Raw genomic sequence first — 24,987 nt, forward strand, 5'->3', positions numbered from 1 at the left:
TTTGCATCAACATGTTCAAGAACCGACTCGGGAAAATAATATACTTGACCTTATCTTTTCAACGACAGCTGATCTAGTTAACGAAGTAAATGTTGGTCCAATTTTTAGTTCTAGCGATCACCGAACAATCACATTCAGCATCAATATGAAAGAAAGTAAAGTAACTCCTAGTAAAGAAAAGGTGCCTGATTATCAGAGACCGAATTTCGTAAGACTCCGATCAATTCTAAATAATTCTGATTGGACTGAAATCTCGGCGGAAACATATATTGATAAATCTTGGGGGGCCTTCACCACAATATTGAACAATGCCATAAGCATATGCGTACCCTATCGTAACAGACGTTCAGCTTTTAAGAAGAAACCCAAATGGTGGAATAACGAAATTCAAAATAGCCTATCTCTTAAAAAAATGCGTATACAATAGATACATATCAACTCAGAGTGAGGCTGACAAACTAGAGTTGGACAGAATTCGCCGCGAAAACAAGATTATAATCACGGAAAAGGTTAAAGACATTAGGTTAATGACCAGGCTGGAATACGTCACGCACCTGTTCCCGGTGACTTATCTTTCTTCCCATACGCACACACACACACACACACACACACACACACACACACACACACACACACGCTCACGCACACACACACACACACACACACACACACACACACACACACACACACACACACACACACACACACACACACACACACACACACACACACACACTCACACAAGTTAAGATCGAGATCTCGAGTGACCACAAGAATGATTAAAAACACGGAAAAAGGTTAAAGACATTAGGATAATGACCAGGCTGGAATGTGCCCCGCACCTGTTTCCGGCGTCTTATCTTTCCCTCCTTCCCACTGACGCGCATACACACACACACACACACACACACACACACACACACACACACACACACACACACACACACACACACACACACACACACACACACACACACACACACACACGCTCACACATCTGGTCTTACGAGATAAAATCATGGAAAAATGGATCGATGACATCTCCATGTATCTGAGGCCACGCCTATTGAAGTCTTAATGATTCAAGTCATTACAATAAACCTCAAGTTATTAAGGACTGACCCGAGGAACACACATGCTTACGCGCACACGCACATGCATACACACACACACACACACACACACACACACACACACACACACACACACACACACACACACACACACACACACACACACATACACACACACACACACACACACACACACACACACACACACACACACACACACACACACACACACACACACACACACACACACACACACACACACACACACACACACACACATCTGTTCATGTGAGATAAAAATCACGGAAAAAAATGTTTCGATGACATCTCCATGTATCTGAGGCCACGCCTTCTGGTCTTCGGAAGCCTTAATGATTCAAGTCATTACAATAAACCTCGGGTCATTAAGGACTGACCTGAGGAACACACACACACACACACACACACACACACACACACACACACACACACACACACACACATGTACAAACGAACACACAATGTCGAGGGGTATTTATGGACGTCAAGCCAACAAGCACTTCACAGGCTCTCAAGGTGGTCTCGGGTCAAGAGGTCTCCTGTTCTTGTTTCCCGTAAACATGAGGACCCCTGTACACCCCTGTATCAAATGTTCATGGTGTAATAATTACTTCCCGTTGTCCGCACTCGTAGCTCATAGGGCGGCCTGCCTTCCAGAGGGCCTTGGGACTGGATCGAAAGATATATCTACTAGAAACAATGGTAAGTACTTAAATGTTTGCGTTACTTTATATGATTGTCATAAAAAAACAGTAGCAGATGTGGATGACGGGAGGGAGGTAGAGAGCTGGGCAGCATGGGCAATATCGACTTTAGTCTTTCTATCTTTTTTCAGAAGAGACGTCGTCGACTAGCTCTGATCGATCAGATGTCGGTTTCTCTCAACCAGACCCCAGCGATATTGGAAGTTGTTCTCCACGGGCGGGTCTCAGCGACGAAGCCAGTCAAAACCAAAGGTAGGTCAAAACCTAATATCTTCTGAAATGCAATATTGTTAAAATGTGTTTTACAAGAGACACATTTTCCATATTGTATTTTAAGTGTCACAGTAAAATATGTGCGGGATAGAGGGGTTCAAAAAATTTCATTTGTGTTTCGTATTCCTTAAGGACTATCTCCGAAGAAGGCGGGTCTGGTAGGCTCAGCCATTGGCCCTCCTCTTCAACGATCGGTAGTGGAGGAAAACGAAAACAAGCGAATACAGGAACAAACGGTAAGTTTCTACGTTTTTTATTGCGCACACGTCTGTTCTAAGGAAAAAAATTGTAATTTCACTATTTCTCTCTAATATTTTACCTTTCTTCAGACACCTGCAGGAAAAAGCAAGCCCGTCGTGGGATTCTCCCATCCAAACAGTTCTCCACAGCCAGGACCCAGCGGTTATAACCCGGGACGGCCGACAACAACACCCTCACCAACACCAGGTGAAATAAGCCAACATTTCAACGGGGCCTTAACAACGATCGACGTGCCCGTCCCACCAGCAGACAACGGCGACATTGCATCATATTTCAACAACAACACTGGCCGTCTTCGCGAGGCAGTAGAGTCTGTATTCCAAGGCTGCCAGCAGGTTAGACCTCCTTCTTTTAAAGTGTACGTTGACATGCATCTGCGCTTAGTCAGAGAAGACCCCGACGGTGGAGTTCAATATAGAGATATGTATATGAGAAGTCATATGCAGGTAATTAGCTATGGCGATATGGATTCATATGTACGTGAACTATCCGAATATTTTGTTAATCGGTTTGAACATGACATGTCGGACGAAGAGGGCAGTGGATTTACGTTAGATGAAATAGTTAGCGTAAAATTTTCCTTCTCTCTTATAATGCTGCACAATAGTATTGGAGAGTATGTGCCCTATCCTAAGGGTGTTCCAGGGAAAACACAAGTTCTCAACCCTTCGGGACCCACGGACTGTGTTTTCCAAGTTCTAACAGCTTATCGCTATCTAAAGTCAAGAAATGTAGTTCCATCGGGCAGGCAATGGGAGAATGCTTGCTTGGCCTCTATTAATACGGGTAACATTCCAACCCCGGTATCCTGGGAAGACCTCGGTCGGCTTGAAAGATTAAACAACATAAGTATTCGCGTTTACTGTCTAGACAACGTTGAAGACAAAAGGCGAACTAACTCTAGTCAGAAAGGGGCTCAAAGATCAAGAAGTTGTTCATTGTCTGTTGTTGGGGAACAGACACCTAGCTCTTATCCAAGACTTTGACGCATACATGAACCTGTTTACCTGCCAACGTCGCGGGAAAAAAATGTTTTGCGATATCTGCCTGTGCGCCTGTGAGAACAAGGCAACGCTTGCTGAACATGTGCTAATTTGCCCAACGATGATCACAAGACTAAGATTCCCACCAGCGGGTTCTACTGTGAAATTTATTAATCATGCTAAGGCATATGAGCCATCTTATTTAGCATTCTATGACTGTGAGAGTATTCTCGTACAGCCTTCTTCGAATGTGTCTGGATGTGTAAAGAGACATCACTTTTGCCATAGCGTATGCTTACATTATAGTGAATAGAAACGGAGAAACAGTACAAAGCGGATCCTATTGTGGAAGTAATGCTGTTTACCATTTTATTCATACAATGCAGTGTGCCTGGAAAAGTTGAAATTTTCTAAAGGCTACAATAAAATCAACATGACCGATGAAGATACGACACGTCACAATGAGCAAACTCACTGTCTTCTCTGCAAACAGGGTTTTTTAAAAGGTAAAGGAGTAAAACATCATGACCATGAAAAATCAGGAAACAATTACATTGGAGCTTATTGTAATAGATAATGAAAAATCACAAATTGCAGCTCACTCTCATTGCACATAATGCTAATTACGACATGTCGTTAATCCTGCGTGAATTAACGATACCTGACTTGAAAATCAAACTAAGACCAAAACGTTCAGTTAGTCATCATAAATGACTTGAGATTTATTGACTCGTATGCCTTTATGTCTGGTTCGCTCGCGGCTTTAGCGAACCAATTCATCAGTAATGGGAACGAACCCATATGCACACAACAGATGTTGAAAGATGTGCCAGCACCTGCGTTGCCATTATTGATCAAGGGAAAGCAGGTGTTTTGTTATGACTATATGGATTCGATGGAACGACTTTCTGAGACACGTCTTCCATCCCGCGAAGATTTTTTCAATTCGCTTCAAGAAGCAGAACTTTCCGAAAGTGATTATAAACATGCTCAGAATGTTTGGAAAGTAGCTGGGTGTCAGAGCCTGAAGGACTATTTGTTGCTTTATGTAAAATGGTATGTTGGTCTTCTATGTGATGTCTTCCTAGAGTGGAGAGGTATTTTGAAAACCCAGTGGAGGTTGGATATTGTAAATTATGTTAGCCTGCCAGGATTTGCCTATGACTCCTTTCTGCTAAAAACACAGCAGGAATTAGAGGTGCTTAGTAGCCCAGACATATATCATTGCATTCAAACAAATGTGCGTGGGGGCTACACAAGTGTTGTGCGTCGTTTTGTACGCGCCAATAACATCTACACGAACCCTCAGTTTAATCCAAAACATGATAGAAGCACTTTCCTTTCATATCTTGACTTCAACAGTCTTTATCCCACTGTAATGCAAGAGAAGTTGCCATGTGGGGATATGAGAAAACTAGATGAGACAGAAATGCAGTCGTTTTTGAGCGGGGGCTTGGTCAATCAAGCAACCGATGGCGATTTGGATATCTCATTCTGTGCGATACTGAGACTGTCTCACGTGAAGTCGTTGAGAAAACGGATGACCTCCCACTGATCATCAGAAGACACAATATCACCAACAGAGATATATCGTCAGTCACACGCGAATGGTATGAAGAAGAAAACCGTCCAGCACCGTGTAAGAACATAAAACTGATTGGAACACATGCTGCTCAGGAGAAAATGCTATTTGATCTGCCCTCCTTAAACTACTTATTCGACTAGGCCTGGTTGTTAAAAAGTGCATGCTATTTATACGTTTAAGCAAAGCACTTTCTTGCGGACTTCATTCAGGATAACATAGAAGCCCGCAAAAGTGCTATTTGCCCTATCAAGAAAAATGCAATCAAGTGTATTTCAAACAGCATTTTGGTCGATTCCTGATGAACGTGGCCAAATATAGTGAAGACATAGATATTGTCACCAACCGCGAAAAGTTTTTGAAGCTGGCCCGAAGTCCTTACTTTAAACGCGTTGTACCTCTCAATGATGGTCATGTAGTTGTAACTCGAAATAAGAAATATTCACGGGTGAATCATCCAAACTACATTGGCTACTACATCCTAGAGCTGTCCAAGCTGCGACTATATGATTTCTATTACAATGTGTTGAAGGCTCATTACGGGGATCGGGCGAAACTAGTGTATTGCGACACTGATTCCTTAATAACAGAAATTGAAACTCCTGATCTATTAACAGAGTACTCGCAGGAACCCTTCAAAAGCTATATAGACACAAGTAACTTTAGCCCCTCACATTCCTTGTACAGCACAGACAACAAAGGAAAGCTTGGATTTCTCAAGTCTGAAGTGGGGGAAAGAACCATCTCAGAATTTGTAGGTGTAAAACCAAAATGCTACTCCATCCTCTTGGCAGACGGTGACCGGTTGAGTTCAGCTAAGGGCGTTCCAAAGTTCATAAAGAAGAAAATTGCTCATCAGCGATACAAAGACGCCCTATTCCAGAAGCAAACATTTACCTTTGACTATCAGGGATTCACAGTGCAATGGACGAATGAGTACAGTAAAATATCCCAAGAGAGGGATATCTGTAGTTGAGGACAAAAGATACTTCATTATCACCTGTGAGTCGCGATCTTACGGTCATCCCGATAATTCTATAGGGATAGAGGAGGAAGAGCAGGAGGAGGAGGTAGCCCAGATCATGACACTGTCAAACGAAGAAAATTTGGAGGAAGGCGATGAAAGAGGCATAACAGAAGCGAGACTAGCCGAGGTAATGGGTGGGCAAGAGATCGGTGAAATGGGAGAACTAGAAGAAGAAACCTATGAATTGTGGGGAGAACGGGATGTGCTGGTCGAGCAATATTTTCCCTTGATAAAACGGGTAGAGGCGGATGATGACATGTTAATGCAAGCCGCGGAACAGGAAGAAATAAATCAAATGCTCTCATCATCCCCCCTTGAATATATGCTAGTAGATACAGACTTTTCAGAATAAATTGTAGTTGTTTATAAAATAGGGACTGGTGTGAATGTTGTATATACTGTTTATAGTGTAAGAATTTGCCTGCTATTTTTATGTTAAATATAAAATATATGTAAATATATTCTGTATATAGGACTAATGTTGGAGCCTTTGATATTATAAAATTGCACATGATGAATCTGGAATCATAATTTGACCAAATTCACATACACATTGAGTTGGGGTGACTTGGTGATATGACCTTGATCTAAAACGGATGAAAAAAAAACATAAATTGTCTTAAAAATAATTCGTTTTGTTGAAACATGAATAAAAACCTTTTATGTTTAGATCAGTCTCATGCATAAAAGACTGCCAGCCAAATCAGGCTCGCGGCGGCGGCGGCGGGGGCGGCGGTAGCGAGAGGTGCGGCAAGATGCGACAGGATTGCTCGGGGCCCGGGACGGGGCGGGGCGGGCAGGGCAGGGCTGCACTGGGTAGGGGCGTTGACGGGTGAGGACCTGTGAGTGGAGCCAGACGTCTGATTTAAGCATGTTATACTAACACACCACCCACCGATATATGAACTAGTATTTTACTTATGATTCATGTAATGTATTACTATTCATTATGAAAAATCAATAAGTCAATACTTACTTTTTATGAACACGTGTTAAATGTTTGATGACATACGGGCATTATAAACTTGCTGTAAGCGAATCGCATCACGTGTTCATCATTCCTCGAATATTCGGTCTTGGAAAACTCCATACATATTTTTTCAAGAGTTTCTCTTACACCCAAGTGTGAAACATTGTAGGCAAAGTACATGGCATAAGCCCCGCACACATCGCTTCACGTGCTTTGAAGTCGAAATGCATTTTTATACATACTGAGCCTGGGGTAATCAATATATTTAAAATGATCAGAGTATAATTTTGGATCGAAAGCATAACTATCTAGGAACACTGCCATGCCCGGTTCATAGTAGAGACAAATCCAGTGTCCCATTTCTCTTTTAGAATAACTTGGTAGCGTATTGACGATGCACACTATAGGTTTTCTATATCGAGGTATAGAGTTTACCTCGTCTGCCAATAACACGCCTAAAAACAAGGCTTGCTTTCCTATGTGCCCCCTCAATCCTCTTTCAATCTCCATGTTGTTCATCGCACAGCCGCTTCAAGCGCGCACATCACACTGCAGCCGTCTTTCAGAATTAACTGTTATTATACCCACTGTTTCGCCAAACAGTATCAACAGACGGTTCTCGTTTTCTCCCTTGCTTAGATTCAAGCTAAGTCTAAGCCCCCCATTCATTTCAACGGGCAAATTATCATTCAAGTTTTCAGCACGCAAATCAAATGTGCAAATCATTGCCCCCTTGCCGAAAATATCCTTTCCGATTAAATGGTCTTTGTGAAAACCAAGTGCATCCAAAGTACGATGGTAGAGCTCAGCATAGTCATGAGGAATTTACTAGGAATATTATACATGGTTCTACCATTAACACTTAAGCTTATTTGACTTATATCGCCATGGCTCAAATACAATGGATTTAGCGTATAGTCGCCAGAATGAGCTTCCATGCTCGTTATAATAAGCGAGAGTTTTTCCGGAATAACATCACCCCACGGTTGATCATACGTTCCTGAGGTTTGGTCTTTGGCTAGCACATAGGTTTTCAAGAGGGTTTTGGTAAATGTCGATTTCAAAAGATTCCCTGTGGCGAGAGACGCGTTCAAAGCATGAAGTGCATTAGGGTAAGGAAACAGTCGCGTATAAAGCAGCTTGGCTGAATCTATATGCAGACGAATGTTATCGCCAGTTGGAGAATTTAGCAGCCATGCATTACTAGATAGTTCCATTCTGAGTCTAATCGAAATACCATCGAGCAAGTAACTGTCTAAAGAACTTATATCCAGAAGAAGCGGGGTACAGAGTTGTATACCGTGAGTCTTAACCCGCTTCATAATGGTCTTGTGTTGCGCGCTGGCATTGTCAAAGTATTCTGCTGTTACTTTGGAAATAAAACCGTTCTCTGGGATGGCAATATTAGCATTGGCTCCAATTGTATTCAATTTGTTGGGCGACAAAGTATTCAGCATTTTAACGTATGACGTGTACCCATAAAGTACATTATTGTCAACAGCTACATCTCCCAAAAACATTGCACTGATTTGAATAGGCTGTGCGCGGTATTATTTGCAAATTCAACGTGTTGAACGTCTTCGAGAGGAGTAGTATTGTCTGGCTTAGTTAAGCGTAAAGAGGTGTGCAACACCAATTTCCCCAAATCAATAAAACTGCCAAGTGTTCCAGGAATGAGAAATTCTATATATCTATCGGATAATTTCATATTGAATCCGAGGTTAGTAGGTAAAACATCAGCATCATAACGGGAGGCAATCGTTGTTTCCAATAATCTCATTTTGTTAGGCGGGTAAACAATTCACTGACACAGGCGGCATATTGCCCCAGGGGAGAACGCGGGTTCCCGACACCAACCGCGCTGGTGATGCTCGCCATACGGCTCTTAGTTCAACAATGATTACAACTCGGTAAAGATGTCCTTTATAACACCTTTTCCTCCCGACTCGCTTGACTTTCTTTTCCCGCTTCCTCTAGTCAATTTCATTGCAGCTTGCTTTAAGGAATTAATTCCATGCTTTTTATAGAGCTTCTCGTTGCTTCCCTGTGAAATATCATCTAGAACGTTGTTTCCAAATGTTCGAGCTGAAGGCACAATGACATTTTTCACTAGGAAAGGGAAAGCTCTTTTAGCGAGTCCAGCTAAAACCGAGAATAAACCCCCGCCTCTGTGATAGCTTGGTTCATAAGAAAGTGTGACTATATCATCAATACCACTCCCTCGGGTTGATATCTGTTTGCCATTCGAAAACAGGGTATGATATTCTGCTACGGAAGGAGGGATGAATGTAACCCGCATGGCGGCGGCGAGGAGACTGTCTTTTCAAATGGACAACATTCCTATTAATACAGCAAAATGTACTCAAAGATTCAACGCGATCGGATATGAAGTAAACATGTAACAGGGTATCCTTCTTCGAAATGCATAGGACGACCTTTTTGATCTGTGAGTTTAATAGAAATCGAATCAATTACTTTGGATTTAAGGGACTTATATATAGTTGGATGCACGCCTTTTGTTAGACCTCCAGAGAGCGAAAAGGCATCAAGAATATTTACATTTTTCCCTGCATACCTAGAGGGATTGACAAGGTCAGTGTAAATGAGAACACACTGTACGTCACCATTTCTCAACAGAGGGGCATGACCATGTAGCGGAACAAGAACGGGTTTTTTTTGTTCTTCATGTGTACCCAAGGAAGAAAACACAACATAACCTAAGTTGGGGACAAAACCGAGAACCTGGGCCAGTCGCGCATCAAAGGAAACCTTAATAAATACAACTTGTGGATGATAACCATTGTAGCAGAACAAAGTTAAATGATCATTTGCGGAGCTAAATGCAAGAACCTCTCTAGAATACGCTAGTAAATGGTAGTTGTATCCATCGACCATCTCCTTTATCAATGTCGTTATTATACCGTTAACACACATCAGCAAATACCCAGTGGCATTATACAAGATATTATCATTAATAGCCTTTGACAGTGTGCGTCTTTCAATAGCTTCTGAATCTGGCGTTTGTCTTATACCACATTCAAGGTGTATACTACACTCTGGTTCACCCGGTTTAACAATGTAATACCGACGGGGAAGCAACACGTTCAGTAGACCGACTTCATATTCCACGTCCTTGTCTAATGTTAGAGTTTGTATATTATTAGTAAAGCTAGTGCTGGAATTAGTAAATTTCCCCATCCGCAATGCTGGTAACATATATATGATGTGACTCCATTTAAAGCAAGCAAGACACTAGCAAAAATATTATAATTATTTCATTATATAGAGGTAGACATGACGAGATGCCAATTACATATTGAAGGTAAATCATACTAAACATCATTACATTGTTATTTATTGACATATTTTACATTTAGTGATGTACATAATTATTGGGAAATTGTCTGGAGCTATAGTTATTCAGGATCCACGTCGACTACAGCACCGTCCAGTTTTCTTTTCCATTCGTCAGCCACAGCATCGTCCTCTGTATCCACCAGTTTCCTCTTCCTGTTTCGCTCGGGAGACACAGATAGAGTTAATTTTGTTTCAGGCTCATCGCAGGTCCACCATCTGTCCAGGATGACGCACGATATATTATGCAGTTGGAGTTCAGCCGCAGCCTCTTGGAGATGCGGTTGGTAGTCAGCTTTCCACAACACGTAAAGAATTCCAGCGCTTGCAATATTGTAGGGGAAGACGACACTTGTAATGTTGCTTTTAATCACCCATTCTACCAGTTTTGTGATGGACTCTTTAAACCAGCGGAGGCGGTTATCATAACTGTCTTCCTTTACCCCACGAATGAAATTTTGATCTCTCGACGTCTGAAGATATCCTTGGTTTATAGGGTTATTTTCCAGTTCGCGGCCAGGAGCATACTGGGTTAGGATACACGCCACATAAGGGAGATTTTCACTCGGAGGATAGCGAATATGCAGACTACCGGGAATACCACGATCTTCCCAGCGACACCTGTTCAGTTGATAGATCGGGCTTCTTTCGCGGTAGAGATTACTGTGCGGGTATAATCCATGTAGGCGTCCAGTAAACCCCTCTTTCGTAGCAGGAACTGCAGTTGAGGGAAGAAACGATGATGGTCTTGTTGTTGCGGTAGATGTCATCGCCAGGAGAACCGTCTTTGTAGTTGAACACGTAGGCGTCCGACATGGTGTCCTCTGGTATACTGGTGAGTGATGAATAGTACCGCTTCAGCTGATGGCGAGGGACGAGTAGCGAACCATCGTCCCATCTGCTCTCTTATAAGCCCGCTCGGGGCACCACCGTGTCCGAGCGTGTTCGTCCTCGCCTCCGGCATTTCTCTCCATGACGTCGCCGTCCCTCTGTATAAGTCGCGCGTCCAACGCGGTTCAGTATCTACAACGTCCATGATTCTGTTTCTTTCTTGAATCACAATGTAGGACTGCACTAGCACATTGGAAAAGCGGATTTAATATGGGTCCCATCTGTAAGTTGCCAACGATGGTTGTTTGGTGAAACCAGATCCCTGAATCTTGCCGCACGCGCGTATTTTTTATTTCGCTAGGTAATACACCCGTGGCGTCAATGATGTGTTTTATATCAGCAATGTCAGCAATCGTTGGTTTTTGACTTGCATTAGAGAGTAAATTCAACATGTACAGGATATTGGAGGATCGAACAGAAGACAATAGGTTGCCTCGGCTATCCCATTTTACGATGGGATTGTCTTTATTCGTTCTAGCATCATATTGACGTATGGCACGTCGATACTTTTAACATACAGAGGTATTAAATTACTTATTTCAGGATTGGAGGATATCTTGTTCTCCCTAATCCCTGTGACTCTAAGTTCCACGGGTGGTAGTTTTGTGGTTTTGTATACACCAGATCGCGATATTTTCTTTTTTTTGTAGCTTTTCTTTCTTACAGAGCGAGACGACGGGTTCAATCTTGTAGGAGTGCTTGGTCTTGCACCATGGGAGGACACGACAGGACCGCTGCTGCTTGCTGGCACATGTTCAGAGACCGGCATATGATCGGGATGGGTCGACTGCGGGTTGAAACACGATTGGCCGTTGACCCCCGGACTCGTGGAGTTGGCGCATTTAGGCTTAATACCCGTTAAAACACGCTCAGCGGTAGACTCAGGAACAAGATAATACGTGCGCATTATCCAAATAATTTTCCGATCAAGGAAGCGGCAATAGGTAGTATAGCAGCTAATATATTACCGCCCCGTCTCGATGTCAATATAAGTCTTTTCTTATGGAGAGGAGTTTTCTTTCTAGCTATGGCACGTATGTCTTCCCGATAGTTACGTAATTTCTTGATAACTTTGCTATTGAGGGTGAGGTGCTTCTTTAACAAATTGGAAAATATTTCAGATATACAGTTCAATTGTTCTCGAGCTGCTTGCTTAATAGCACGGTTTCTATCTTTTACTTTTAATTTCTTCAAAAGTAAGACAAAGTTTTTGTGTGCACTGAGGAGTGGTGTCTTTTTACGCATTTTCTACAATATCATTAGCGTCAATCCAGCTGTTGAATGAAGCAGGGTATCCCAACCACGATACAAAATACTGCTTTTTTCCTTTATTTTTTCGTGAACGCAGTATTTTAATATCGTATGTCTCAGGCAGAGCGCTTAAGACGAGCTCTGGCGCGTAGAATATCCCCTGTATTGGTTCTCCAGACAAATCTTCTAAGAGATAAGTTCTTGGGCGATTCTTGTGTTTAATTGATTTTATGCGAAAGAGCTCGTGAGTATTTTGCTGCGTGTATCCTTTATGGAATACAGAGGAACGAGCACTTCCAACAAGGCGAACTATTTCCCCAACTGCCAGTCGAGAAGTGATGGAAGACGCTGGTTGCTTCGGGTTTTTATACATTGCGTGGAATTGTCGTTTGATTGCAGATGGGTTTTTTAAGTTATGAATATCAATGGGAGTTTGTTTGTTCTTCAGTCCAGAATGGGGCGAGCGGTTGTAGGCACTGACCATGTTTTGCAGCTGATCAATATATCTTGAAGAATTTTGAGACGTGATGAACTTGTAGATGCGTGCTTTAAGTGTACGAATGGCCCGCTCTGCCAAGGCTGCTTTGATCTCACTTGAGTACACACTGTATAGCTTAATGCCCCGGGAACATAAATAGTTTCTTACTTTTCGATTCCAGAATTCTGTGCCCAAGTCGGTGTTTAATCTTCGTAAGCCTTCAGAATCTTTATTTTCCACCACTTGTTTAAAGGCCACGAGCATAGTATTTGCGTCTTTATTCCGACACGGGACAACTTGCATATACCTAGAAAACACGTCTATGCATAGCCTATGTTATTATTTTCCTTTCTTATATGTCTCACGTCTGCTAAATCGGCAGCCATGATTACTTTGGGTTTTGAGGCTATTATCTTTGCCGGGGAAATTTTTAGTCTGTAGCTTATGCAATGTATATGTTTTATTGCTTCTCAAAAGTTGAATACGTCATCACGTGTTATTGCCGGATTTATACTTTTGCTTTCTCCCATAATTTCGCCTGAGAGCTTAAACCATAGGGTTCGTTATGTTGGGAGTATAGTGTGTAAGAGTTCCTTCTTCCTGGAGTTCACCATTGGAATACGCGTTCACCTGGGGTTCTCCAACAATGTTTGAGCGAAACTGTAGGGACTCAGGAGTATTTATACCCAAATCAACAAGAAGATATCCATAAGGACGTGAATATACAGCATATTTATATATATCTACAAACTGGTTTGCCTTCTCTTTCCCGAATATTTGTCTGCCCAGAGTATGAATTTGAGATAAATCGCGCTGTCTTAACAAGAGGAAATGAGAATAGTTCAGGCTAATATTCCTTGCATGCTTTCCACCCATATATAGATTTTGAGTGATAAATATGCATGAAATATTGTTGTGCCGTCCGCGAGTAAAAGCATCAACCACAATTTTGTTCCTTACAGCATCAATGAAAATATCGTCAAGTACATACAATGTCCCTCTCCGATCAAACGTATCCTCGTTGGCAATTGGATCAATTATTTCAGACGACACTATAACTTTAGGTCCTATTTCTTTATTTCTTTGAAGAGGATGAGACGTTAAGCCACATATGACAATTTTTTTGAACTTTTCATGATACTTCAGAATAAGCTGCTGTACAAGTTCCGATTTTCCAGAGTTGCTATATCCTGCAACTATTATGCGCGCAGGATATTGGAAAATATCGAGAAGGTTCTCTGAATATGTCTCAGTCATAGCGGAAACTCTATTAATGATGGTAATTATTAAAGTATGATGCTTATATAGCACAGAATATGTGTGTGTGTGTGTGTTTGTGTGTGTGTGTATACAACAAGAACAACAACAACAACAACAATAGCAATTACCCTCACTTTGTGCATGCCCCCCACGTCCGTCACCCCCTGCTGACGGCCCTCTGACCGTCTTACCCCACTCCTGTCACCCCTGCTGACCACCCTTTCTTCCGTCACCTCCCTCGCTGACCGACCTACTCCTGTCCGTCACCCCCCTGCTTCCGTACGCTAGCCTGAGGGGGGGGTGTTAGGGCAGGTGAAATAGTGAACACAATTTTTTTTTTTGGGGGGTGGGGGGGTGAAAAGGTAAAATAGATGTGGGTAGGGGTCTAGATACCCCTCTTCCGTAACCCCCTGCAAATTCCCCACCCTGTAACCCCTGCTCACCCCCCAACCCCCACTTCCAGTCCCCCCCACAAATTACCCCCACTCCCGTAACCCCCCCGCTCACCCCCCCAACCCCCACTTCCAGTCCCCCCCGCTGAGGCAACCCCCACTTCCGTACATTTGTTACTACTAATGCGGTTATTGAGTCCAACATCCACGTCGTTGATGTATATAATGAAGAGCACTGGGCCAAGGACCGAGCCCTGAGGGACGCCACTAGTGACAGGCGCCCACTCTGAGTTAAATCCGTCAATCACTACTCTTTGTTGTCTGTTGCTCAACCAATTCGCGATCCATTGGTTTACTTGACCGTCAATACCTATTTGCTTTAATTTGTAAAGTAATTTATGATGCGGGACTTTATCAAACGCTTTCTGGAAATCAAGATAGACTACGTCCAGTGATTTGGTTACGTCATAAACAGTGAAGAGGTCGTTATAAAAGTTTAATAGGTTTGATAGGCAGGATCTTTTGTTTCGGAAGCCATGTTGTGAGTCCCCAATCAATGAGTGGCTTTCAAGGTAACTCACAATTTTGTCTCTAATTATGCCCTCAAGTAGCTTACCTACAACCGAAGTTAGACTAATGGGCCTGTAATTACCTGGTACTTTTTTGTCTCCTTTCTTAAAAATCGGTGTCACGTTAGCCTTCTTCCAATCTGAAGGGACGATGCCTTGTCGCAAGGACATATTGAATACGGTTGTGAGGGAGGAGAGTATTTCACTCTTTGTTTCTTTCAGCAGAGTTGGATATACTTTGTCAGGTCCAGGACTTTTATTTGTGTTAAGTGATTTGAGGGCTTTAAGGACTTCATCGGGTTTTATTTCAAAGTTAGACAATGCATGCTTGGGATTTACATTAGTACTGGTGTTGTTGGTGGTGGCGGGAGGACTGTTATTATTAAACACCAAGGAAAAGTAATTGTTTAATAGGTTTGCAACGTGTTGGCTGTCAGTCACTCACTAGTGCACCGTCGCTGTTTGTTAAAGGTCCAATTCCAAGAGAGAGAGAGAGAGAGAGAGAGAGAGAGAGAGAGAGAGAGAGAGAGAGAGAGAGAGAGAGAGAGAGAGAGAGAATTATCACTCAATTAATTATTAAAACACCTGAAAACTGTCACGATTTTAAGAAACCATAAAGTGCATGGTGCTTACTATAGGCACTTTTCCGTAGCTAAATGAATGCAATGATTGCAAAAATTCGTAAATCAGCCCCGTTGTTGGGCCTCCTCCTTGAAAGAATTGGGTATCTCTCTACCAGCCGTCTGGGGGGTTGCGCGGCATGCACCGCATTCCTCCATTGAGGTATATCCCCAACGAAATACCAAAAAAAAAATGGTTTGCTCCCCCCAAATATTCACCAAATTCCTTTGTTGAAGGGAAGTGTAAAGTTTCTGTCTGATAATTATTATGGCTGCATATTCTGACCTTTTGAGTGCATGGTTATATCGTCTCTTCCACACATCATTTCATGCTCCCTGTTACTTAATTATATTAGACACCAGTTCTGAATACTAGTGAATAGCTATCTGTAGTACATTATTCACTCATAAGTCCACGAAGAATTGATAAAATAGATGGTGGTATGTTTCAAAGGATGTGAGGAAACAAGTATTGAAGGTGGAATTTCTGAAGTAGAGAGAGAGAGAGAGAGAGAGAGAGAGAGAGAGAGAGAGAGAGAGAGAGAGAGAGAGAGAGAGAGAGAGAGAGAGAGAGAGAGAGAGAGAGAGAGAGAGAGAGAGAGAGTTTTTCTTTTTACGTTTCGGCCTATGGATTCGGTATAGGGTATCTTAATTGGTGGGGCCTGATGGTCAGCCCAGGCCCGCTTTTGGGGTATTTTGGGGTACAATGGGATATTAACTGCTGGTGACACTAACGGCGGAGCCCATGCAGGTTTCACATGTTGTCCTGAAGACCACCTATATCTACCTGGACTCAAAATTAAATCTAAAGAGGATCAAGAATGAGCTCCGGGAGACAGCATGAGTCAAACAAGACGGTGTCATTATAAAAAATAAAAATAAACTTACCTGCACCATAACGGGCTGGGGCCGACCTCAAGGCCCCAACTTGAAAACCTCTTGCTTGAAAAACTGTGGGAGTTAACTTGTTTTGTGTGTGTGTAGGTTCTGCCTATAAGGCCAGCAGACTATCTTGAGGGGTCTCTTCGACGATCCCAGCCCGTTAATGGTGCAGGCGAATTTTATTTATAGTGACTGCCGTGATATGTGACTCTTGTTTGGGCCATGCTGCCCCCTAATGCTCCACTTGAACGAGGTCGCTGAAGACAGGGTTGATTGAAGATCTGAGCATGTGGGTAATCTTCCAACACTCAGCGATGGTTGAAAAATCGTGTTTCGGTGGGACTCGAGCCTAGGTCCACGGGCTCATCAAGCCTGCACGTTGACCACTTGGCCACCACCTCTCCAATTACATTACATTACCTTACCTTTACAATATGGCGTATCCACCAGGACTCCGGCAACCATGGAGCGCCACCTGATTTTATCTCTTGTTAGCTGCAACAACTCAGCAAGCTACATTTACTTACAATGAACTTGAAACTAAGAGTGAGGAGTGTGGCACCACGATCCACTTGTTGCAGTAGATGCCAACTAACACCAGAATTTCAATTTTCTCCAAGCTTCAAGCCGAGGGTTGATCCTTTATTTTTTTTTTTATCGCCAATTTGCCTTGATAAGATGATACTGGCTGCTATAACAACGTAAGATAATATGAAATACATATCCGTACAGTATAATATGTACATGCATGGGCACAATGCAGCTATATCTATCATTTTATCAGATAACACTCATTACGTAAATGCAAGCAAGTATAAACAGTATAACAAAAGACCAGCGATATTATCGTTTCTCAAGTCATTCAGCTTTTCTAAATCTCTTAAATCTCATTAATGGAAGATAGGGACACGAAGTGGAAAGTAATAAAGAATGCAAGAACTCTCAACTATAAAAGAATGGATAAAGAATGTGGCAGTGGTGAAGGACATGATTCAGAAAGTGTCACGGGGTAAAATAATGTTTGAATAACAGGAGTGCTTCAAGTGTGGTACCCTAGCTGACAAGGGCCGACATCATGGGGCGCCCTGCACACCAGAGGTACACCTGACTAGGGAACTACACGACGCAACTTTTTTACCTGCTCTCTGGGTGGGGGTTTACTCTCCTTATGGGGCTGGGGCTATACAGGCAACAAAAAGGTTTACTAATAAAGCTCGTAACAACTATGCACTAACTTTATTACACACACAGAAAACACAGACCAAAATCACATACACACATCAGCTGAGAGCTAGTTACCTGTGCTCGCGGTGGCTGCAGCTTGTCCTTCCTGCCGTGGGTCCTCTCATCAGGCGCGTGATGTCGGCGGTAGATGCGGCTTTCAGAAAGAGGCCGCGACACACCCAAACTGAGACCCGGTGTGGGCTGTATCCCGAAGTGGCGAAGCCCAGGATCCCCACACTCCAGCAGGAGGAAAACCGCGTCTACCGCCGACATCACGCGCCTGATGAGAGGACCCACGGCAGGAAGGACAAGCTGCAGCCACCTCGAGCAAGGCTGTGCAACGAGCCTCTACTCTTCTCCCTCCGCACCAAGTTAAGTAGCGAGTTGTTAGTGTAGCCAGGGCAGGTTAGTCTGAGCACGAGTAACGCTAGGCTCAGCTGAGTGTGTATGTGAGATTGTGTGTAAAGTTAGTGCATAGTTGTAAACCTTGTATGTGCCTTCCAGCCCCATAAGGAGAGTAAATAAGAACCCCACGGAGATTTGAGCAGGTTAGTCAGGGTGTGTGGAATCAACCTTGTCGGCTAGCTACCGCCTTGTGAGCACACTCCTGTTATTCAAACATTATTTACAATTGGCGCCCGAAACAGAAACCCTTCTGGCTGGTAAGTGTGTGCACGTGGCTAGGTGTGTCTGTGTTTAGGGTCACAGCTTATAACTGTGTTAGTGAGACTTATTAGCTAGCAGAGTGTTAGTTTTTACCTCTGACTAGTTTTGTGTGTGTCCTTAGGGATAGGTTCTGTTTTAGTGCCAGCTTTTGTTCTGTTCCTATTGCCCCGAGTGCCAGTGAGCATAGTCTTTGATATTAGGACAGATTATCTTCCCCCAGTGCTACCGTGACCTTATCCGCAGGTATCGCGCTCCCTGAAGACAGCAGGTGCCCTGTGCTTCGCCGGCAGAGTGTGGGCATAAGTCCTGTGTCTGTGAGTCGCGCCTGACGGAGGCTCAGTGGGGTTTGCTGTGCCGTTCCAGTAGTCGTGCCTGGGCTCCACTTTCTTGTCTCCTCGTCGCCGTTCCTTGTGTGGGACGACCACGTGGCTCTTGTGGTCGGCGACGTGAGAAGGGACCAGCTCGACGAGACGCCATCTGCATTTTTACTGGGTGTGTGCGTTCTCTTTTTGTTGAGATTTGTGCATAAGCTAGTTTAGCCAGATTAGTTCACCTCTACCTGCAGCTAGCTACTCAGGTTTGTGTAGGTTTCTAGAAGGCTCTAGTTTTGCCAGTTAGTCACCCCTAGCCTGGGTTTTAGTTAGCTCAGGACTGTGCAGGGTGCAGCGGTCTAGTTTGGGCCAGTTTCTCTCTCCAGCCTGTGTAGTGAGTTCAGGTTATTTAGGGGGAGTGTGTTCTAGATAATTCTAGATCTTTGGGCTGTTCAGTCACCTTATTCTGCCAGAGTTAGTGCACGGCAAGCCAGGCAGGATGTTTGTTACTCGTGAGCCTTCTACCGAGTATTGGTTTCAGCTGGGTGAGCGCCTTGAGCTGACGGGGCAAGACCTCGTCGCGTGGGTTCGCGAGGAACTGCTGCGGGAGGCCTACTTCGAGGAGTTGGAGAGGAAAGACCGCGAGGCTGAGCTCTCCCACGAGCGCGAGATGCAAGAGGCTCAGCGCGCCCACGAGAGGGCCATGAAGGAGTCTGGAAGGCTCCAACGCCTCGCCCTCGCACGTCTCGCCTGCCCCTGGTTCGACACCAGCGACCTGGACACGCAGGTAGCCGAGCCCCAGCCCTCCCCTGAGGCTGTCAGCACTGTGCCGTGCGACCCTGCTCGGCAGGCAGTAGCTGGGGAGGACCACGACCGAGGAGAGTGCCTGAAGGAGGAGGCTTTGCCTCTCTCCCCGGCGCTCCTGACGGTGCAAGAGTGCACGGCGGTCTCACTGGACGACGCAGACGCGCAGCCGTCTTGCGTCCCGAGTACTGCTGCCGGCACTGGAGCAGGGGAAAAGAGGGAGGTTGAGCCCTCGGCGCTGCTGACGGTGCCGCAGGAGGAGGCGCTGGAGCTGAAGGTTAGTGACGCGGGGCAGCTGGCCACCGCCTCTCCCTCGCCCACCTCGGTTCCCACTGCCTGGCGCAAGAAGCCTCCTGACGTCAAGGCTTCGCTGGGTTCCGCCTCAGCACCTGACGCGGGGCAGCTGGCCACCACCTCTCCCTCACCCGCCTCGGCACCCTCGCGCAAGAAGCCTCCTGACATCGATGTCAAGGCTTCGCTGGGTTGCGCCGCAGCCCCTCCCGGAAGACAAGGTCACCTCACCGTCAAACTGTCTCGCCTTCGCCTTGGACTAGGTAAGCGTGACTGTTCAGTGTTGTGTGAGGGTTCCGGGCGACGCCGCCGCAGAAGGAGGCGTGTCACCCGAGGGTTTAGAGGTCGCGCCCTTGGAAAGCCCACCCTCCGAGTTCCTTCTGGCGTGCAGCCAGACCTGCAAGTGTAGGTAGGCCGTCGTGTGTAGGTCGTCGCCGTGATTCTGTGAAACAAGTAGACACACTTCACTACACAGTGCCACACCACACTCCACACTGCTACACTAAATATGGACATGTGTCCCTAGCCTTGTCTCGGGCCTCTCTGCAGCTTCAGGAGTTTTCTCCATGCTTGTTAGTAAAAGGCTGGAGTTTTTACACTCATCAAGCTGAAGGGAGCCACCCGATGACGTACACCTTGTGCTTGTGTAACTAGGTTTAGCTAGGGGTTAGTTCATATTTTTTATGTATTTAGAGTAGCGCCCATGATAAAATTTCATTTGCATGGGCGAATGTCGCGGTTTAGATTCGCGACAAGTTATTTTATATTTTATTTGCATGGGTAGGATGATACGTAGGATAAGACGGGCGCGTTTTCCTTGTTCATCACGTGACGGGCACGGCAGCGGGTCACGATGACTCAGCTGCCTGTTGGCTCGCTGGCCGGAGGCCTGTGCTGCCAGCGGCGTGATGATGCCAAGGCGTGCATTTTGTGCGGGTCGCCCGCTGTGTTTTACCTGCGCCTACGCACTTTCAGGGGTCACCACTCCACTCTCTGCAGGTGCGTAGTAGTGTGTGCATTACTGCAGCTTGTACGCCTCTGCTGTGAGGATGTTGGGCTATTGTCTTTGTGCTTCCCGCCATGGGGGCTGTTGCCGCCCGCGGCCTGTGTTGCTAGCCCGCGATTGTTGCTTTCCTCTACGTGTCTGTACGTAGCTTGCTCCGCTGTTTATATTGCGGCGCCGTGCACTTGCAAGTTATAGCTGCGCGTCAGGAAAGTGTAACGATATCTGCCTATGGCAGTATTGCTCAGTGCTGTCAGCACCCTCTCTTGTATTTTTCCGCGCCAGCAGCGTTTTGCATCTCGGCCGGGCGAGTTGGGGCCCGTCAGGTCACTCGCCGCGGCTCGGGACTTCCTTCTCCCCCTGACCGCCGTCTGGTGAGGTCACGGGGCGACGTTCCTCGACTTTCGCCTCCTCTTGGCACCACGCGGTTTTCCTCCTGCTGGAGTGTGGGGATCCTGGGCTTCGCCACTTCGGGATACAGCCCACACCGGGTCTCAGTTTGGGTGTGTCGAGTCCGCGGCGGCCTCTTTCTGAAAGCCGCATCTACCGCCGACATCACGCGCCTGATGAGAGGACCCACGGCAGGAAGGACAAGCTGCAGCCACCTCGAGCAAGGCTGTGCAACGAGCCTCTACTCTTCTCCCTCCGCACCAAGTTAAGTAGCTAGTTGTTAGTGTAGCCAGGGCAGGTTAGTCTTGTGCGAGCACGAGTAACGCTAGGCTCAGCTGAGTGTGTATGTGAGATTTGTCTGTGTTTTCTTTGTGTGTAATAAAGTTAGTGCATAGTTGTACACGAGCTTTATTAGTAAACCTTTTGCCTGTGCGTATGTGCCTTCCAGCCCCATAAGGAGAGTAAATAAGAACCCCACGGGAGATTTGAGCAGGTAAGTCGTGTTAGTACCCCTAGTCAGGGTGTGTACACCGTTGTCTCCTGGCGTGCCGCGGGAATCAACCCTTGTCGGCTAGCTACCGCCTTGTGAGCACACTCCTGTTATTCAAACATTATTTTACCCCGTGACAGAAAGAAATGAATGAAAATAAGATTTTGTATGAAAAGTTACTTGAAAAAGAAATAATGGTGAATCAGACTGGTAGTCTACATCAGAGGTGGTAGAGTCATGAGGTGAGGGCAGTTTGGCAGAATACAGGAGAAGAGAAACACACGGAAAAAGAAAAAAACAAACAAATAGTACGTATAATATATAGTTGGTTTCTAAACAAGGATTTGCCGACGTTCGATGATTGGCTTCTTGCATGGCACGACCTAGGGCAGGATCAAGTTATATAGTATAGTAAGTATACTAGTGTGTGCCGAGGCCATGCAGGTGTCGCCGCTGGAACTAGATCGGCTACCGTAACCCAGCAAACACACTACGTATAGGCTACCTTGCGTTTTGACAAGGTAGCGTTTGGTAACGTAAGTAAAGTTGGTAGTATGCACGTAAATCATACGTCCCCCCTGAAGTGCCATTGTTGTAGGTATTGGTAGTGTTTGGTTACATCGCTACAATACGTTTCCTGAACGTAACTAAGAAATTATGTAATTCGTATCACAATTACGAATACAATATACACTGTGGTTTTACGTTTTAATTACATACTTGCATTATGAAAAAAAAACCGGGATATTTGAACCTTAAAGACGCGTGGATGATTACCCTGCTGCATCTGACCCCTGGTGACCTCAAAAGGGAGCAAAAAAATGTGTTAGGTCAAACATACGAAGTACCACCTTGAACCAATTTTTAATGACCAAGTACAATGCAGAGAGTACAGAATGGACACTGCCAGACAAATTATTTGCTGCAAAGGGGGTGCCAGACGCCCCCAAAAGGAATTAGGCTAGATCAAACATAGGTAGTACCACATGAAACCAATTCCAAATCAATAGTTACATCCCACAGACCACAGAATGGACTGTGCCAGACAAATTGTCTGCTGCAAAGGGGCTGCCAGACGCGCGCGCGCGTGTGTGTGTAGAGATCACGTTGGTCTTCTGTACCTAACAGCTCATTGCCAAATACTGTCCTTGATACATATGAGCAGTGCTCACAAAATTATCCTGTTACAAAGAAATTATTACTTATTTATGCATGCCACTTTGTTCATTCCATCTGCTACAGCTGAACGAAGTTTTTCAACACTTAAACATATAAAATTATACAGATGGTCAACTATGGGTGAGGAGAGATTGCATGGGCTTGCGAAATTATACCTTCACCGTGAACTGACAAACGGTGATCTAATTGAAAATTTTGTTACGGTTGTCATTGGTATATTAAAAAAACAGAGAAAAAAACTGCCCCCCCCAATAAAATTATTTTCTAGATCCGCCACTGTTCACAGCTATTCTTTTTGGACTCCAGAATTCTGAAGATGCTTCCTAAAGAACCCCAAAGTAGCCTCCCATGCATGTACCTGAGCTTCTATGTGAGGCCTTATTTGGCCTCCCCATAGAATATTCGCATTCTTAAGTTTGTGGTGGACGGCATAGCAGAAAGGAGAGAATGGTGGCTCCATTAGATGACCAGCTCCAGGATACTTGTGAACCTGAACAAACAAATAAAAGAAACTACACTTTTTTGTAAAGAGCATGAACTTGACCAGAATTATGCCCACATAAGATGATGTAAATGTTAATCCATTCATATCTTAAGGACTGAGTTAGGCTTATGTACTATACTTTTTATACATTACCTTACATTCATTCACATCCGTAAGTAAAGTTGTGACTACCCATTTGAATTTCATCTACTATCCTGCTCCGTGTAAGAATGTCAAATCATTCTAAAAAGAGACCGCAGACCTCTGCCAAGAACTAATCTCATAGCGCGTCTTTTCTGCTTCGGCTCCTTTGGGTACCCACTTGAAGCACTCATAATCTGGGCCAGATTACCTCCCAAGCATTGCCAATACCCACAGGAAGCACTCGTGGTTTACTCTCAAAGCACAGGAGGATTTTTGCATAAGCCATCGATTCATTTAGTTTTTATCATTAATTCTCAATCTTTCTGTCAGTTTATATCAGATCTTTCCCAAAGTAGCTTCATTCTTGGCCCATGCTATACCTTTCCACAGAGTTTTAAGAAATTAGTCCGGTACTTTTTGCGCAGTCCTGCTTCTACTCTTCTTAAGAATGTTCTTGTGTCCCTTTAAGTTTCCCAGTCCTCTTTCTGACTGCACAGTCGAGTCTCTCCTGTATAACTCTTCCATATTAGTTACCAATTTATATAGTTATCAAGTCCCCTTAAAGTTGGTATTCGTTTACCTTAATCTTTCCTCATATGTTCAGCATACAATTCTGGGGACCATTTTCTTTTTGCTGAGCTTTCTGTTCTTTCTCTTTTCCAGTGAGGGGACCACAGAGTTGCTGCAAATTCTAATTATTAGTTAGTATTTTCTTCCAAATATGGTTTTGATATTTTCATCCAGTGACAGTGTGTCATGTATTACTCTTCCTAAGTCACTTTCCTCACTATATATACAGGTTTCTTTATTACTTCCTCTCTCTCTTAAGTTGTAGTTCCATGTGGGCCTCGATTTGCACTTCCCCATATCCAACATATCATTACATATGACATTTCCCTGACTTACATTTCATTTCCCACTCCTGACTTCATTCTTATATATTGCCTCTACTTTCTACGGTCTTTCTCTTTTATCATCATGTGTTTGTGTGTGTAGGTGTATATGCATGCATGTGTGCATGTGTGTGGGTCAGTCTGCCTGTTTGTCTGTCTATTTATAGTCATACACTAGGACATTCTGACAATATACTGCATAATAATGAGTTAAGATTTTAGTGCTCTTAAAAATCTTTAATTCTTCCTCATATGAAAAAACTAGTGCTACAAACAATTACCTGATAGTTTTTTCTGCCAGCTTTCTCCAGACGCTCGACGGCTAAGTCTGCATACACTTCAGATTTCCAGTTCCTGTCATCACGAGAAACTAGGAAAAGGAAGTCTGCATTTGCCTTTTCAATAGGGATGATTGTTTCAGGGTAGTCCAGTGGGTTATTCACAGCTTCATAGCAGTCCATGACATCATTCTTGATCTGTTTCATATAGAATGAAAAGT

General features: G+C 44.3%; 2 protein-coding genes and 1 long non-coding RNA gene across 15 annotated transcripts in view; 2 read left to right on the forward strand and 1 right to left on the reverse strand.

The window, feature by feature from the left end:
- Window positions 1-17,205, reverse strand: part of LOC127001642 (acyl-coenzyme A thioesterase 1-like) — a 111,853-nt gene extending 94,648 nt beyond the window's left edge. For 2 of the 13 annotated variants that reach the window (XM_050866566.1, XM_050866565.1), the window contains exon 1: window positions 16,616-16,639. In XM_050866566.1, coding sequence (XP_050722523.1) covers window positions 16,616-16,624 — 9 coding nt within the window. In that variant the 5' untranslated portion in view covers window positions 16,625-16,639. Of the gene's footprint in view, window positions 1-16,615; window positions 17,014-17,034 lie in introns of those variants that run through there. The other 11 variants (XM_050866580.1, XM_050866579.1, XM_050866576.1 and 8 more) reach the window with 8 other exon arrangements.
- On the forward strand, window positions 1,167-2,446 carry LOC127001645 (uncharacterized). Its single transcript, XR_007755379.1, has 3 exons — window positions 1,167-2,068; window positions 2,222-2,325; window positions 2,419-2,446. It is a non-coding gene; the product is annotated as an uncharacterized LOC127001645 (long non-coding RNA).
- A 2,104-nt stretch (window positions 17,206-19,309) lies between the features above and the next one.
- On the forward strand, window positions 19,310-20,314 carry LOC127001440 (phostensin-like). The gene has a single exon (XM_050865968.1). The coding sequence runs from the start codon at window positions 19,310-19,312 to the stop codon at window positions 20,312-20,314; it is 1,005 nt and encodes a 334-aa protein (XP_050721925.1).
- Window positions 20,315-24,987: the final 4,673 nt, after the last annotated feature.

The sequence above is a fragment of the Eriocheir sinensis genome, chromosome 21, assembly GCF_024679095.1.
Source record: "Eriocheir sinensis breed Jianghai 21 chromosome 21, ASM2467909v1, whole genome shotgun sequence".
Taxonomy (NCBI): Eukaryota; Metazoa; Arthropoda; class Malacostraca; order Decapoda; family Varunidae; genus Eriocheir; species Eriocheir sinensis.

Excerpts from the sequence above, each read along its gene's own strand:
- LOC127001440 (XM_050865968.1), top strand. The coding sequence starts at position 19,310 with ATGTTTGTTACTCGTGAGCCTTCTACCGAGTATTGGTTTCAGCTGGGT.